The following is a 16,874-nucleotide window of genomic DNA, read 5'->3' as shown; positions in this document are numbered from 1 at the left end:
CTTTTTTACAATTGGAAAAAGAAAAAGGTAGAAATTAAGGTGGCAACGTCCCCTTCTGTCGTTAAAACAGAAATTACAAAACCGAAAGAAGCAAAAAATATATATATGAATAAAATTGCAAAATGAGAACCCGATTATGCCAAACAGTTGTGTGTGAGAGAATAAAATGAATTGAGACAACTTCATCAAACACTAAACCAAAAATAAAAAATAAAATAAGAACGTAAACATTGGCGCACAAACCAATATTAATTTATTTTTTTGCCTTCCGTGTTGAAAAGAACGATTTTTCGCTTGCTGATCTGGAAATTTAATTTTGAGCGCGTATTCATGCATCCGTGTTGGCCCGACCTCTTCATTTGTTGCTATCTGGCAAGGATGGATCGTCTTTGAGGAATGCCAGCCCAAGGAGAATAGCGCCAACAAGGAATATGAGAGAGACCAGCAGCCAGAGCATACCACAGCACCGCGAGCTGCAGTGAGTGCGCTGGGCAAACTTGGTGGCATCGCTCTCGTTTGACTTTCGGCGCACCGTGTCGTCGACAATGTCCCAAAGTGAGTACAGAGACGACATAACGCCCATGAACAGCACCACATACCGAAGCCCAGCTCCATGCGGTGTGAACCATAGGCCGACAATCAGCCCAGCAAACAGAACTGTGATTATCCGTGTCAGCCAGTTCTTTGCCCAGAAAAGCGTTGCCAGCAGACATACCCCAATCACAACGGATACGATTTTGGACGCGAGGACATTGAACCCGGCAAACACCATCAGCGAGCCTAGGAACGAGCTTCCCAGGTAGCCAGCCGGCATCACGCACCACCACTTACCGCCCCGCATTTGTGTTAGGCCGCCCTGATCGGGGTCTATAGTGACAGACTTGATTTTGGCACCTGTACATACACCAGCTGCTGCGTGGCTGAATTCGTGCAACGCGACAGTGACAAGTTTGAATGGCAGCAAAATGATGTTCAGGTATGGTATGTTCCATAGCAGAAGAATGCCCAGGGTGTAGGCACCAATGACAATTAGCACTGTCCGCTGCTCCTTTGTTGGCGTCAGCGCTTGAGTGATGTCGTCTCTGGTGACAGCGCGCGTAAGCAAAGAGCCAACAACAGTGACGGCGGTGTTATTATTTAAAATTGGGGACATGTCTGTCGCTGGATAATGATGTTGGTAAAGCTATGACAAGTATGCAATATCGAATAGATAATTATAAGTGATAAATGATTGTGCAGAAGAGAAAATACAAGTGACAAAATGGATATTTTAGAATGGTAGTAAAGCATAAAAAGGCGTTGGGAAGGTGCACCTCCTTTGCGCATGTTCCAATTTTAGAAAAACGATGAAGTCAGCGTTGGAATTGTCAGTTTTGAATTGCCGCGTGCCCTGGCATCTGCATGGTGACGGGATTTTTGGGCTTTAAAACTTGATGCTTTTAATTTTAATTTACCTAAATTTTGTCACACCTCTGGCACTGGCATTTAATTGCTGGCCAGCAAAGCTGCCCCTGTGGGCATGTTTTTCTTCTTTGCCGATTTTTTATATTGCTTCCTTTTTCTCTTTGTTTCCAACAGCTCGGCGGTTTCCTCTTATTACCCGTCAAGCCTTCCAACCAGGTTAAATCGGATAAGCTGAAATAGACAAATGCGTTTTGGGGTTGTGCGGCTGCTGGTTGGCCGATTTCTAGCTGGGGCAACGGCAGTAGATACAGGACCGAAAAGGGGGGCGTGCGCAGTGGCCATGGTTGCTGCGAGGACCCTGCGCCAGCGACGGTTTTCGGTGCGAATGCCGACTGCGCAGAAGCGGGATCCAGATGCACTGATGAGGATTCTGCCGCCTAAGCCCGAAGCGCCCAGCAACGACGATTGCTGTCTGTCCGGCTGCGAGTTCTGCGTGTGGGATTTGTACGACGAGGACATGCGCGAGTACCAGAAACAGGCCGGGGTCATCCGCCAGGCGTTCGAGGAGCAGGGCAGGGAGGTTCCCGAGCAGCTGCGGCCAGAGAATATTCGCGACGCTGTGGACCCGGCAATGCGGGCATTCCTGGACATGGAGCGCGACATGGCCATGAAGATCCAGCAGGAGGAAGACGACAACAGCGACGGCGACTAGCACTTGGCCTTCCTGCCGGCCGGCCGGCTGCGATCCAGTCTTATCTGGATGCGCACGTGTTTGATTGTTGCGCACACTGCTGCTGCCATTGGCTGGGGGCGTTGAAGACGCGCGTGCGGCTTGACACGAATCTGTTGCAGCGCGAAGCGGCTGAAAATGCGCAGGTTTTCTGATTTTGCCAAGACCTGTTTTTGGCCGCTCCTACAAACAAGTGTTCTTTAGCGTCTTTTGCCTCCCGATCCCCCTTTTTTAATTTTCTCATCTTATTTGTACTTATTTGTATTTTCTCTTGCTCAAAGGCCTCTGACGCCAGACACGCGCGCCCTTGCACACCACACCAAATCGTTATTTTTGTCCCTTTCTCATTTCTCATTTCTCATTTGAAAGCACCCACACTCGACCAGCAGCTCGTTCATTCAATCTATTTTGTTTAGTTTTGATTTGATTTGAAATCAAATCAGCTTTATTTTTCAGACCAAATCGTGCGCGTGCAATTTGAGCCCCACTTGGACCGAACCTGCCACATTTATTACTTCCAATCACACACACGCCGTCAATATTAAATCATCACCACCACCACAGCAGCACTATTGTTCATATCCGCTCTCGAAAAAGACAATTAGCACACCGACAATGGCGACACCAGACAGTCTTTCGCCTTCCTCTGTTAAAGCGCTCGGACAGATACTGCTGCTCGAGTCGTTCCTTGACGATGCACTACGGCACGCTCTGGGCATGCTAAAACTGCACATTTGTCTTGGGCGTCTGCATGGGCGCGAGAGTGAGCATGGCGGCGATGCGCAGTCCGTGACAGGTGCTGACAATCTGCGGCGCGCACTGGCTGACATTTATCCAAAGGTAAAGTCAGAATTCGGCATTATCGACAAACTTTGTGCGCGCACTGGCGGCAGCGAGCCGTCAGAGGGACTTCGCATCAGATCACGCGTACACGAGCTTGTGTGCGTGTGCTTTCCCGACATACTGGAGGGCTCAGTTGCCGAGGAAACACGAATCTCTGCCAGCAGCGGAACTAGCGCATCTCGCAGCGGCGCGATAGCGCAGCAGCCTAATGCAGGCCATCTATGGACTCTGGTGCGGCCGTGCCAATCGCCCAGTGTTGTTTTGCACATGTTTCTCAGATTATCTGCAGATGTCGCGCAAGTGCAGCGCAATTCCTACAACACGACTGAACCATTGTTGGTGGGCCACATCTGGTACGACCTCCTGGCCGACATTCTGGCACAGCTGGCACTGGCCTCGCTCGTATTCGGTGATATCACATTTGCACAGGTTTTGACAGCTCTCGAAGTAGTCTCGCCTGGTTCGTCCGACCGCGCGGCATTGTATCCGACAATGTGGGGCAGCGAAAACGCCGCCGATATTGTCACCTTTGATGCTAAATGGCGCCGCATCCGCGCCATGGTCGAGTCGCTGCTCTCGACCCGGGCCAATGCGTCCACTGTACTGGAGCTACTGGACATGAGTCCATCACACAACTTTTTGAACAACCTCATCAAGTATATCAGCGCCGTGCTCGACCACCTGCGCCCCCCACCGCTTGGCATCTACGCCAAAATTAAACAGACGGGTCGGATTCCCAGCGCTTTCTTCGAGACACCCGACCAGATGGCTGATCTGCCGACCCACCTGCAACCGACCCTCCGCTGCGAGGATGACTGCAGCGACACTGAAAGCATTCAATTTTCTTTGCGGCCGGCAACAGTTGGCCCCTTGGACTCTTCCGACGATGACTACCAGTCGTCGCCTCTGGGGCATATTTCCCTAGCGCATGCATATTCGGGGATACCACTGCCCATGCCGATGTCGATGGTCAGAGACTGTAGCAAGCTCACCTTAAATCCCAAAGTGAGACCCAGAAGGTCCATGGGGGATATGATGCGGGTCTACACAAATCTGGAAGACCAGCAAGATATTTCTGCACCATCACCTGCACACCAAACGACGCCAAGCATTAGCCATGGCATGCTTGATGTCGACGACACTAACGATATTGATATGTCGCCGACGGTCTGTAGCTTGGCCAGACGCAGGATGAGCCTTGTAGTGCGCGCTGACATTCCCTCCTGCACGGCACAGTGTGAGCAGTATCCACCATTCTTGAATCCGCCCCTGCAACTTGCCATCACAAGCGCGGGCATGCACCCCATAGATGAACTGAGTACTCCATCGACCGTTGCTCAGCCGCCCCCTACCGAAAGCGGCATGACCACACCAAAGCTGCAAACCAGCGAACAAGCAAAATGTGAACGCTCCAAATATGTGCCGGACAGGCCGCATGGTGATGTTGAGGGAGGCGGCCGCCCACACCGTCGCCGTAGCTTCTGTTTTGCAGCCAAAACGCCTGGAGCGGCAACAGTGCGCCCTGATGACGCCCGCCGAACCAAGCGCCTATGGGTGGAGTCGGAATTGGCGTCCGATAATGGCGTCCATGGAGCGCAAGCGATCAACCCGGCGCATGTAAAACATGCTGGCTATGCTGGCATGGCCGAATACCCGCCCCTTCTGGGCACGCCCGACCGCGGCAAATCCGCCAGTGCGGAGGATGCAAACATGACCCAAATTACGCCCGAACACCAGATTGGCACTAATGCTGATATCCGGGCGCTAACAGCATCGCGCTACATCGCGCACAAGGACCAGGGCGATACTGAGGGTGGTGGCCGCAGACACCGCAAGCGCCAACGTCGCGCGCGCGATTCTTTTTTGCCGATATTTCCTTGAATGCAACCCCTGTATATCTAATAAATAAAAAGTATAAAACATAAGGATTTGCACCAGATTACCAACCAGCAAACTTCCAAAAAAGTATTATAAATAAGGGCAAAATAATCGACCCGGCCAGGGTTCGAACCTGGGACTTCTCGCATCGGAAACGAGCGCTCTTCCACTGAGCTACAAGGCCAACAACTGTTGATTATCCAATCTACTTGTTGCTTCTGGTAAAGATATATTATTACAGTATCTAATCTTGTGTTTACCAATCCTTAAATATTTTTAGCTATTAACGACTGTTGGCAAAAAACATTTTGAAGCATCATTTTATTATGGCCGGGGGATGTCCTGCATTTTCCCGAGCGAGTAACTTGCACCTATTGTTTATGTTTGATCTGAACATACAAACGCAATTATTTTTCTGCCGAATTGAACCATTAACTCGCACATGCACAATAAAACCTATAGACAATTACATGCCACTGTTATTATCTTTTTTTACCTGGTCACTGGAGACAATTCGTTTGTCGGAATCATAATTATTGCTGTCCCTCTTCAGCTAACAGTCTTACTAATTGCTATAATTGTGTTTTTGGTTATCTTCCGTGTCTGCTTGCCTTCATTATTTTTACCCATGCATAAAATAGTGCACATACCAAATATGTAGGCGGCATTTGCAAAAGCTGCAAGTGGATGTCCCCGAAATCATGTGGTTGATACTCTGGATTGCCGTCTTGTTTTATTTTGGATTTGCCTGTCCAGCAGGCCCACGTTTAGCTACTACTGGTAATGGTTCGCTGATTTCGTCATTGCTTGCCGCCCACATGCTCGTTTTTATAGCGGCACTCTTCCTGCCCTGATGACCTCAATGATATTCCAAACTGTGGTGTACGGTTGTTATTCAGCGGATAGTAATTTTTATTACTCAACCCGCCGGATGCATATGATGCGCCTTTGCGACAGCACACGCACAATGTCGCAAATACGCATACTCGTATGGAGAGCGCAGTTGGTGTGAGCATTATCACAAGTGGCTCCAGAAAAGTAAACACATCTTGTCTTTTGTTTTCCCGTTGAGTTTTTCCCTTTTTTTCCATTTTCCATTTCCATTTTTCTATTTTCTATTTTTAAATATACTAGATACACGCCATTTGCTATTTTCAACTACTAGGTTTTCAATCAACCGTCCGACATTACTTTACACCCACATACACCCAATCATTTTAAAAAATTGCTTCAGCACAATCATGGATGACGAGCTACTCACCAATGGGTTCCGCGTGCCAGGACCCTTATCTGCGGCTTCAGATACAGCGGCGTCGGCAGATGCAGTACCCTCCCTCTCGTTGCCAAAATGGCGTCGGTCAACCACCACACCCGACATTGGCTTGTCTGGCTTTGATACCAGCGGTCATAAATGGAGCAGCGATGATACAGAGCGGTCGGAAATCGCTCAGAAAAAGTCACACCACGATGATCGCGCCAACCCACAGATTCCACGGAGTTTTCCGGCTCTGTTCCCCACGTTCTGCGCTGAAAATGAGGCAACCACCTCGTGGGTGGTACCGCATGTTCGCTCGGCGCTGTACAACAGCAGTGATATTTTGGCACCCAGCGTGCCCATGCGTAGAAACGCCAATGACAAGGGCATTCGCTCACGATACAGCTCCTACACTACGATTGACTGGCTCAACGACGACATCCGCGAGCAGGCCCGACTCCGAGGAATGCGCGCGATAAGCGGATCCAAGGGCTGGTGGCTGAACCATGTGTGGGACCCGATCCAGGGTTGGCTTCTGGTTGTGGTGGTTGGCACGCTTTGTGGCCTCTTTGCCGGCTTTATTTCCGAGTGGACGGAGCTTCTTGCAGGATGGAAGTCTGGATACTGCCAGGCCAACTGGCAACTGTCACAGACAGCGTGCTGCCGCCAGAGCGCTGTCGAGTGTGAGTACTGGCATGAATGGGGCGACTCGCATGCGCTGTCTGGGAAGACCATCTTTATTCTTGTCGGCAGCATTTACACCATTCTCGCTGCCGCCATGGCCGTGCGCTCGGCCACCCGAATTACCATCAACAACCATGGCGTCTCATCCTCAGTGGAGAGCAGTGTGTCACCAACCGTCAAGATGGCATATTATGGCGCTGGGTCGGGTATCCCCGAGGTCAAGTCCATACTGGCCGGCTTTGTGATACACGGCTTCCTCGGTGTGCGCATTCTGATTGTCAAAACTCTGGGCCTGATTATGTGCTGTGCGTCAGGAATTATGGCTGGTAAGGAGGGCCCGATGGTGCAGATTGCCTCGTCACTGGGAAACATTTCGACGCGCATTTTTGACAAGTACTACAAGAACGAATCCAAAAAGCGGGAGATTATATCCGCTGCTGCAGCTGCTGGTGTCAGTGTGGCCTTTGGTGCCCCGATTGGCGGCGTGTTATTTTCACTCGAAGAGGTTTCATACTTCTTTCCAAATAAGACCATGCTGCGCAGTCTGACGTGTGCGCTAGTGGCTGCGCTGGTGCTCAAGGTCTATGACCCCTTTGGCACGGGAAAACTGGTGCTGTTCCAGACCACATACGATATGGATTATCATTGGTTTGAAATGGTCGCCTTTGTCATTATCGGTGTGTTTGGCGGACTTTACGGTGCTGCCTTTTGCCGGCTCAACATGGCCATCAACCGCTTACGCAAGAACACGCGCATTGGCCATTATCCAATCATTGAAGTTGCCACAATAACCTCGCTGACACTGGCCCTCAGCTATGGCAACCCGTTTACCCGGGTCGGGCTGGGAGAGCTAGTAGGGTCGCTGTTCCAGGAATGTCCGACTGCAGGCAGCCGCACCCTGTACACTGGTGATGGCAGCAGCATTGAGGAACTCCTCTGTGTGGCCGGCCAGCAACTGTCAGATTATATGCCGCTGCTGGTGCTCCTCGGGCTCGCTTTGCTCAACCGTGCATTCTTTGCCATTATCACGTTTGGCATGAAAGTTCCGTCGGGCCTTGTGCTGCCGAGCATGTCTATTGGCGCACTGTTTGGACGCATTGTTGGCTCTTACATGGAGTACCTCACGCGAGCCAGCTCTGGAACGTCATTTTTTGCCCAGTGTCCTGCAGACTCACGCTGCGTTATTCCTGGCGTTTATGCACTAGTTGGTGCTGGCGCCACACTGACGGGTGCAACACACACAACTATTGCCGTGGTGGCCATTCTGATGGAGCTGACGGGCAATCTTATCTACACACTACCAGTTCTGGTGGGTGTCATGACCGCGCGCTGGGTCACACAGTACTTCAGCTCAAATGGAATATACGATCTATTGCTGGAGCACGCCGGTCACCCATACTTTGACATGAAAACCCAGTACATCCACACACGCCGCACTGCCGCTGAGCTTATGCAATTGGATATAGAGGCGATATGTGTAGATTATGAGGGCGAAAATACAATTGCTCTGCTGTCTGAACGTCTTGAGCGCATTTCCGCACGCGGGCTGGCTGATGGCGGTTTCCCTGTACTCAATGCTCGCGGGCACCTGCTTGGCTGGATTGCTTGCGCCGAGCTCGAGTTTGCCATTGCACGCTGCAACAAGCTAGATCCTAACACAGTGTGCTTTTTCAATAACCCACTGTGGCAGGCCAGCTATGTCGCTCACGATCCCACAGCTATTCCCCATTTCTGTACACCCATTGACTTTGCCAAAGCAAAGAGCCGACAGGGAGATAATTCTGGCTTTCAAGGCGGCAGCCATAGCACTGAGACCACTGCGTCTAGCAGAGTAAATCAGACGTGTGTCAGCCCGCTCTCTCAGCTGCATCAGCAGTGGCATCCAATGCGCTGGAGAAGCACCATTTTGAGCAATGATGCTGCCATTGCTGCTGTTGCCGATTCCATGCCCCTGCTTGGCACAGCTGAGGGAGTTACCCAGCCTCCATCATACCGGTCTGGGGAGCAGACTGCCATGCATCGCACATCAGTGGGTTCCCCATCTGCCAGCCGTAGCAACAAATATGGCAGCAATGGCAATATCGACGACGATGTCAGTGATGAACAGTTGGGACTTACTTCTTGCCTCAGCATATCGCCGAAAATGACCCAGGCACACATCACCACAATCCCCTATTACCAGGACCGCCCCAATGACTTTACACCATTTGTTGACCAAACACCATTAACCCTCTCCACCAATTCACCCATTGAGCTTGTGGCCAATTTGCTAGGCAGGCTTGGAATGTCGTACCTGTGCATTGTCGACAAGGGTGTTTACTGCGGAACCATTTTCAAGAAAGCATACATTGGCTACACCAAGGAGCTCGAAGAGTCAGGCTTCACGTGCTGATATACACACATGTCTTTGGAAGGAAATAATGCACTACCTTTCTTTTAATATGCTACAGTTTAATGTCCTAATATTAATTAAATTGGTATAGAATTATGAACTAGATTCAGGCAAAGAAAACTAATGCACTGATTGTAAGCAACAATAAACATGAAAATGAAAATGAAAATAAAGCAGAACCTAAACTATAATCTTTGCAAATGACTACGCGAGACGCACATCTAATGTCTACTTGGTGTTTCCAATGGGTCGGCTTTGCATTGGGAGATTCTTTAGCCTCAGGCGCCTCTTTGAAGACAGCTTGTACAAGTTGTTACCAATGCCTACACAGCGCAAAACAAAACAAAACAAAATATGGATATTAAATATTTAAATTGTTAGCTTACACACATAGTGGCGGACCTGGCTACATAATAAACATGTTTTTTTTCCAAACTCGAGTTACACACTTACTGTATAAAATGGGTGGTGTAATTCGCAAATCCCACATCACGCTTGATATAAATCCAAGAAAACTATGTGGCGGATAAGGAATGCTTGAATATGCCTCGAGAGTGCCACACTTCAGACCAATGTGCGACAGAACGTAGCTTGCATAGATGCTTGGAGATGGGATTGAAACGCTGGCTGTCTTGTACCCAGACATTTTGGACGAAACCCAAAAGCTAAAAATGTGATCGACAGTGATCCCTTCAGGCTCAAGCTCATATGCCAAGCTCTGCGAAAATGTTTTGACAAAGCCCTTTGTTCCTGCATACACAGGCAGGAATGGCATCCCCTTCATCGATGACCATGACCCAATGTTAAGAATTAATCCATTCTTGCGTTCGCGCATCTGAGGCACAACGTAGCGTGACATGTTCATCATTGTAGTAATGTTTACATCAACCATCTGGTTGCATATCTCTGGGCTCTCATCCATAAAGGTGGTAGTGGTAGGGTGACACACTCCCACGTTGTTTACCAAAATACCAATATTCTTAGATGTGACCATTTCCTTGATATGTGCCCAATCGGCCTCTGTCGCACAGCTAAAGTCCACGGCATACGAGTCAACACAGACACCCATTTGAACTATTTAAACCAATGCCAATAATAAACATAGATGCACTTGTAAATAAGTACTCACAATATATATAGTCGGGTTGATTTGCAATGGGTGCAATGGGCTTTACTATTATTTACCTAATTGCTCCTCAAATGTATTTAGCTTGTGCTGTGTGCGCGAAAGTAGTACCAAGTTATATCCAATTTCGCCCAACTGCAGGGCTAGTTCCTTGCCAATACCATCAGTACATCCAGTGACAACTACACTGTGTACAATCAACGATTATTTATGAAATTAACTTAACATATAACAAATTCAGAGGCCACCTGCATTAATGTTCATATCCAGCATTTAATATACACATTGAATATTACATACCTGCCCAGTAACCCTTCTCCACGCCGAAACTGTCAATCTAATAAAATTTGAATAGCTTGGCTTTATTAGTATACACCCCAGATGCATAACATCAAAAGTTTATTTGTGCTTTAGTTTGCTTATATTTTTATGCTTACCGGAATGGGCGCACGGACCCAAAGATCGCAAACAATATCAATGATGCGCAGGAGGAAGTAAATTGTTACCATGAGTCCCGCAATGACAAAACCAATTTGCATGGTACTACAAGCCAGATTTATTCACGCAAACAGAACATTTTTAGAGACGCATATTTTAGTATTATCACGAACTTTAATCAATATCTTTCATTCAATACATTATGTGCTTATGCCAATTGCAGTTACTCACTTGAATAGCTGAAAGTGCGACAGCTTCTCTGGATCACTCCCATCGGGTATATAGCTTAATGAATTCATGGTTTGTAATACTAAAAATTATAATATAATATAATAATGCGTAATAAAATAAAATATAAAAATCCAATAAAGACAACATTTGCGTTGGTCATTGTGCCAGACATACCAGTACAAAATGGAAAATATACATGGTATGCCGCAAACTAGAATTTTTACATGTAACTACCACTTTGGCCGGTTATTAGTGCTGCACCCCCTACATAGCAGTAGACAGTAATATAAATATAGCTTATTTAATGCACGTAAGCCCAGTAAAAAATGTATTGCATTTTCTGAGTGCCAACTGCAATAATATTGGCCATTACTACTGCATGTGTAATAAAATAACTACATGTACACTGCAAAAAAATTATTCGCACAAACCAATTATTTTGCCTATAATACATGTTCGATACATGTGATTTTAAGTTGAGAGCACTTTAGGCTGGGGACAGCCTGAATTGAACAAAAAAATTCAGTAGCTAGCTGGAGCCTAGCAAAGACTTGATTTATGCTTAATCTGTTGATTAAACTATATCTATTTGAATGTTACCTTCTTTTTATTCTACTTTCTTTTCTCTTTAATTCCATTTATTTATCTATGTCCATACTCCAACAAAGACTGTATATATTTGCATTTTTAATAAATTTAGCGCATGCTGTCGTGCTCTATAAAAATGTGGGTCTAAATCGATATATTCAAGTCTTAAAAATTACTTAACTGAAAAAGGGGGCAGCGCTGTGTGGGCAGCGCTGTAAACATCATGGTGTTCCTTGATGTCAGCCAGCAATAACAGAAATGTGTATAGTGGCCATGAGGGCAATCTTGATTCTTGAAAAGGGAAGATAGTGGCTTGAAATGTGTGTTGGGCACCACACATTTTACATAACAATATCTAAAGAGAGAGTAAATATATCCATTAAGCGAGATATAAAACAAGTATATAAAACACGAACTAAAGCTAATGAATAACTGATTGTTCACCATGCCACCTTTCCTGTAAGCGGGTATATTAAAAGTATACTAAAATATATTTGTTCAAAAACTCAGAAAAGTGAAGAGCGAGAACAAGTAAATGTTGTTGTTGGTTTTCCCTATTTATAACTGTATTAGTGCTCACAAAGAAAAGGGCAACTGATGGGCGTTGGACTACAAAGGAAATCTGTGCCCAACACTCCTCCATCCTAAGACGTTACTAACTGGTCTAAGTAACGTTTAACCATGTCATCATCGTCACTATATTTGTTGATCCAATCTGACTCGGCTTCCGAGTAACCAGTCCTGTGACATCAATTATTCTGGTATCACGTGATACTTGCAATTGTTTTTAAATTGTGATTGTTTACGATCGCAATTCCTATTTTATTGCTAATTGTTGTGAATTGATAAGCAGAGCTTTTTAAGCTCCCTGATAGTAGTTTTTTATTAATATACTTTATAGTAGTTTATTGTTATTACAGCACATGTGCTGCACTTTTGACATTTGACTGTCCAAACTTTGTCTACTGGAGTGCCATGGGAAGTGTGATGTAAGAAATTGCGGCTTGTCTCCGGCGATTAATTAATGAATCAATCGCCAGTTAATTCCCTACTTGAATATGTGGGAATTCATATGCACACATAAATACTAACGAATATGAGCAGTGCAGGCTGTTCATCCCTTAGCTTTCTTTTAGTTCATTTTTGTTCAATATATATATTTTAACATAACACCAGCAGTACCCAGATTGGCGGCTTTTTAACAGCACTGCAGCTGCATGGAGTCAACAGAGTGTGAGAAACGAGCAAAGCTGAGCAAAGAGAAGCTTTGTAAGTTATATTTAAAAGAAAGAAAAAGATAAAGTTCTAAGCTAAAGAAAGAAAGTGAAGTGACTGAGGAAAGCTGTCTCTTATATAGGAGACAGCGAGTGAAGATAAGAAAGGTAAATAAAAGAGAAGGATACTTTAGAAACTTCTGGTCTTGCAATCATCTTACAGTATGCAAGACGGAATCCCATCAAGACGGAGTTCCACCAAGAACGGAATTCCAACATAGTCAACGGGGGCTACTGTGGTGAGATTTCTGTACTCCTATTCAACACAGGCTATATAGAGATTCCATTCACTGTGCATGACTGCATAGCACAGTTGATTCCAACTAAGATTGCACACCCACACATCACTGAGGCCAAGTCATTTGAGAAAACAACCAATGGAGTCAACAGGTTTGGCTCTTCAGGAAAAGGGGGGAAGATAGCAGTCCGCATGGCCTGTTAATGGGTGAATTCAATAAGCGTCCTTAAAACTATATTCTAAAACTAGGAAAAGAGAAGAGAGAGAACTCATAAAATATTGTTGTTTTGCCCTTTTTATGACTGTGAGTCTATCTACTCACAAGGAAAAGGGCAACTGATGGGCATTTCCTATTAGGGAAATCTGTGCCCAACATGGCTGCTGTCAAAGTGCTAATGCTGAAGACAAGTGCAAACCCTGAGAACTCCTACAAGGGCAACAGCAAGTTGGAGAAAATTATGGAGAGGATTAGTAGTGGTGAAGAACCAACATCCAGAGCCGAGCATGTCATTATAAACAAATTCCATGCACAGGGTGGTGTCCTGTTCAAGAAAGGACGCCACTGTGTTGGAACAAAGCAAGACAGATCACTACTGCTGGCCGAGTTCCATGATGCTGCAATACACCCGGGTATAAAAGCAACATACAACAAGCTGAGTGAACTATTCTATTGGCCAGGCATGTATGTGGATTGCGAGAATTATGTCACAATGTGTGACCTGTGCCAAAGAGTCAAAGGCAGCAACAGGCCAAGTGACGGACTGCTACAGCTGCTACAGATCCCATGATGCAACTGGTCAAGTGTGAGCATGGACTTCATTGTCAGCTTACCTAAGGCAAAGGACGGATATTGTAATGCGATTTGGACTAGCTATAATATATATTAATAGAAATGAGACTACGGAAAGAGCTGAAGAGCTCACTATTCAGAATTCGCCGTACGCGTAAAATATCATAAACATATTTTACGCGTCTGCGCTATCACGTGACTCGGCCCCCATTTCTGATGTCACACAGTTAGCAAAGAGACCAAGCTTAAGAACTCGTTACATCAGCAATGGGAAGCAGCCCGCACTGATGCTCAGAAGCTTCTGGATTCTGTCAAAGAATCAGTATCAACGGATATCATATAGCATAATTACAATATTATAAATAAATATGATAATGATACGTTTTATCAATTCATCTATGTATATGCACCCAAGCATGTCTTCACTGCAAGCAAGCCATTCCCAAAGTATATTTATATGATAGTATTGAAATGGGTTTACACAAACAAAATATAATAATCACATAAAATGGGATTAGACAATGACTACATATACAATAGTAATACAAAACAGTCATAATATCACCAACCCCAGTAACCACAAGATCAACATACGTAAATCTGTAGGTGTCACACTGAGCCTGAGTGCACTTCGCAGACTAAAGGTTTCCAGAATTTGGTAGCACGCATTAGGGACATGACTGACACTAACAAGCGTCCCCACTTCAGACGATGCATGGAAACATATATTTGGCAGGTAATTGACCGCCGTGTGTCTGGTATCTTTGACGCCATGCGCAGGGCTGCGCTTATTGAGACCACTGATTACACGATGTCAACCCAATCTAGTGCGTTTTTTATGCTGCTGTGTTGGCTCCATGTAATCAGCATTTTATAGATGTGGATTATGTGCAGTCACCATGCATCAAAAGAATGAATGTCAATGTCCAACAGCCTCTGCGACGCTCTCACACATGTTTTTATTGCTGCCAACCTGGTTGTTGGATGAATGGGCCAACTACAAAGGCGTTAAATAACAACAATAATTGATATGACTACTTTTCCTTGTCTTTATTTTTTCTAGCTATTTGAATAATATATTTCATTCACATTTTTCTATCAACTTAAAATAAAACACCCAGATTTCAACATTAATTTATTAAGATGAGAAGAAATTAGATGATTAAATCAACTAATTATAAGTGTGCACATGAATGCACTGGCCATATTCATCGATAAGACCAGAAAACTGCATAATAAAGACTGCTATTTGTAAGTTAACAGTTGTTAATTTAATTTAACCAAAAACATATTTGTCCAAAGTCACCATCAATAGCAATTTTAAACCTAATAAACACCCACATTATTACAAGAGTTGGTTTAATTAATTGCTTGACTTAAAACCCACTCATTAATTTGCAGTGCTATGGTGAATACATGGCCATTTTTTTGGGGGAGTATTGCTAAAAATTAAATCTATTAAATGAATTTATTATACAAAGAACTATTCCCTATATTACTTACTTTTAAAGACTGCATACAACGTGCTCAGCATGTGAATAGTTTTTATAAAGATATAATCCAGTTTCCTTTGGGTTGTCCGCAATGATACATGCACTTTTTTGTTTTCTATTGAGAGTACACATTAATTAGTTTTTAGTTGTGCAAAAAAATATTTATTAAAAATGAAACTTGCTATATACCCCTCTCTCTCATCTTCAACTGGTTTTTAAATACCTATATAAACTGTTATATTTTCAGCAAAAAACTACATTTGTATTATCAACCACACTCCTACAAGAATTTAATTTATACACTTTAAATAATTATTTTTGCAAACACACAAGCCTCGTCTATACTGTAAACCAAGATTGTTATAATGATTTCTGTCGATTTAAAGTATAAAGGCGCATATGGGGCCAAATATCAAAGCACGATGGATGATAACACTACATGGAATGAGATATTTGATCATATTATGCTAAATGAAGTTTATAAAAGCGGCGTTATCACAATAACACTAGACAATGGAAATAAAATATCCAATATTGACAAAGCATCGAAAATAGAAGACTCATTATCAAAAAAAATGAGTAAAATTAAGGGCGAATACTATATAACCACAGAGCTAACTTTTCAATACAAGTTTCTTAATTATAAAATTACTGCAAGGTATGACTGGAAAATGAGCAAGGTGAGGAGTGATATCATGGAATTAATAAGAACTAAAAATTTACCTGCTGATAATAAAAGTTTAAAAAAAAAAAATAGCACAAGTCAACTGGCTAAAAAGTACAAGGATGATGATTTTTTGGGTAAAATTATTAACATAAATTATGTATTTGTAGTTGAGAATAACTGACATCAGAAATGAAGCTGGGTCCCATGACAGCACAGGTGTGACATCAATTATTGCAATGCCACGTGACAATTGCAATTGTTTACGATCGCAATTTTTATTTTCACTGTCGATAGCTTTGAATAGATAAGCAAAACTCTTTAAGCTCTCTTATAGTGGATTTTTAATCATAAATATATTTTATATAAAGTATTCTTATTACACTCAAGACTGATCATCACCCACTCAAGTACATTAAAACGCAGAGTCGTTTGTCGCCCACACAGCTGCGCTGGCTCAATGCCATCAATGAACATGATCTGGACATTGTTTACAAGCCTGGCAAGGACAACCAGCTAGCCGACGGGCTGTCATTGTAATGAGATTTGGACTAGCTATAATATATATTAATAAAAATGAGACTACGGAAAGAGCTAAAGAGCTCATTATTCAGAATTCGCCGTACACGTAAAATATCATAAACATATTTTACGCGTCTACTCTGTCACGTGACTCGGCCCCCATTTTTGATGTCACACTTGTAGTGCTTGTTGGCATCAGTCACAGCACCAGTCCGTGTATTGTTGATAGTGCCCTCATTGTCACAGAAGATGGTGGCAGGGTTAACATGTACATGGATGTCACACAGCAGGTCTTGTAGCCACATGAGCTTATGGATAGCAGAG

At 44.5% G+C, this 16,874-nt stretch overlaps 5 protein-coding genes and 1 non-coding gene across 6 annotated transcripts; 2 read left to right on the top strand and 4 right to left on the bottom strand.

Moving 5' to 3' along the window:
• Nucleotides 1-153: 153 nt before the first annotated feature.
• BX661DRAFT_177022 (peptidase M50B-like-domain-containing protein) lies at nt 154-1,358 on the bottom strand. Its single transcript, XM_051534538.1, has one exon. It carries the CDS (start codon nt 1,151-1,153, stop codon nt 356-358), a length of 798 nt encoding a protein of 265 aa, XP_051394722.1. The 5' UTR covers nt 1,154-1,358; the 3' UTR covers nt 154-355.
• Nucleotides 1,359-1,825: 467 nt separating this feature from the next.
• BX661DRAFT_139987 (uncharacterized protein) lies at nt 1,826-2,116 on the top strand (the record flags this gene model as incomplete). Its single annotated transcript, XM_051532815.1, has 1 exon — nt 1,826-2,116. The coding sequence occupies one exon, from the start codon at nt 1,826-1,828 to the stop codon at nt 2,114-2,116; it is 291 nt and encodes a 96-aa protein (XP_051394721.1).
• Nucleotides 2,117-2,411: 295 nt separating this feature from the next.
• Nucleotides 2,412-4,903, top strand: BX661DRAFT_51531 (uncharacterized protein). The gene has a single exon (XM_051539215.1). It carries the CDS (start codon nt 2,750-2,752, stop codon nt 4,856-4,858), a length of 2,109 nt encoding a protein of 702 aa, XP_051394720.1. The 5' UTR covers nt 2,412-2,749; the 3' UTR covers nt 4,859-4,903.
• Nucleotides 4,904-4,967: 64 nt separating this feature from the next.
• BX661DRAFT_t6 lies at nt 4,968-5,039 on the bottom strand. Its single transcript has one exon. It is a non-coding gene; the product is annotated as a tRNA-Arg (tRNA).
• A 398-nt stretch (nt 5,040-5,437) lies between these two features.
• BX661DRAFT_177020 (uncharacterized protein) lies at nt 5,438-5,894 on the bottom strand. Its single transcript, XM_051534537.1, has one exon. The coding sequence runs from the start codon at nt 5,869-5,871 to the stop codon at nt 5,656-5,658; it is 216 nt and encodes a 71-aa protein (XP_051394719.1). The 5' UTR covers nt 5,872-5,894; the 3' UTR covers nt 5,438-5,655.
• Nucleotides 5,895-9,318: 3,424 nt separating this feature from the next.
• BX661DRAFT_51511 (uncharacterized protein) lies at nt 9,319-11,099 on the bottom strand. Its single transcript, XM_051539214.1, has 6 exons — nt 10,982-11,099; nt 10,750-10,855; nt 10,613-10,649; nt 10,372-10,494; nt 9,640-10,260; nt 9,319-9,509 (listed from the first exon to the last, which is right to left on the bottom strand). The coding sequence occupies exons 1-6, from the start codon at nt 11,047-11,049 to the stop codon at nt 9,415-9,417; spliced, it is 1,050 nt and encodes a 349-aa protein (XP_051394718.1). The 5' UTR covers nt 11,050-11,099; the 3' UTR covers nt 9,319-9,414.
• Between the last annotated feature and the right edge of the window lie 5,775 nt (nt 11,100-16,874).

This window comes from Kickxella alabastrina (assembly GCF_025024165.1).
Source record: "Kickxella alabastrina strain RSA 675 chromosome Unknown BX661scaffold_2, whole genome shotgun sequence".
Classification (NCBI taxonomy): Eukaryota; Fungi; Kickxellomycota; class Kickxellomycetes; order Kickxellales; family Kickxellaceae; genus Kickxella; species Kickxella alabastrina.
Note: the sequence above shows the minus strand (reverse complement) of the source record. Positions and strands in the feature narration are given on the sequence as shown.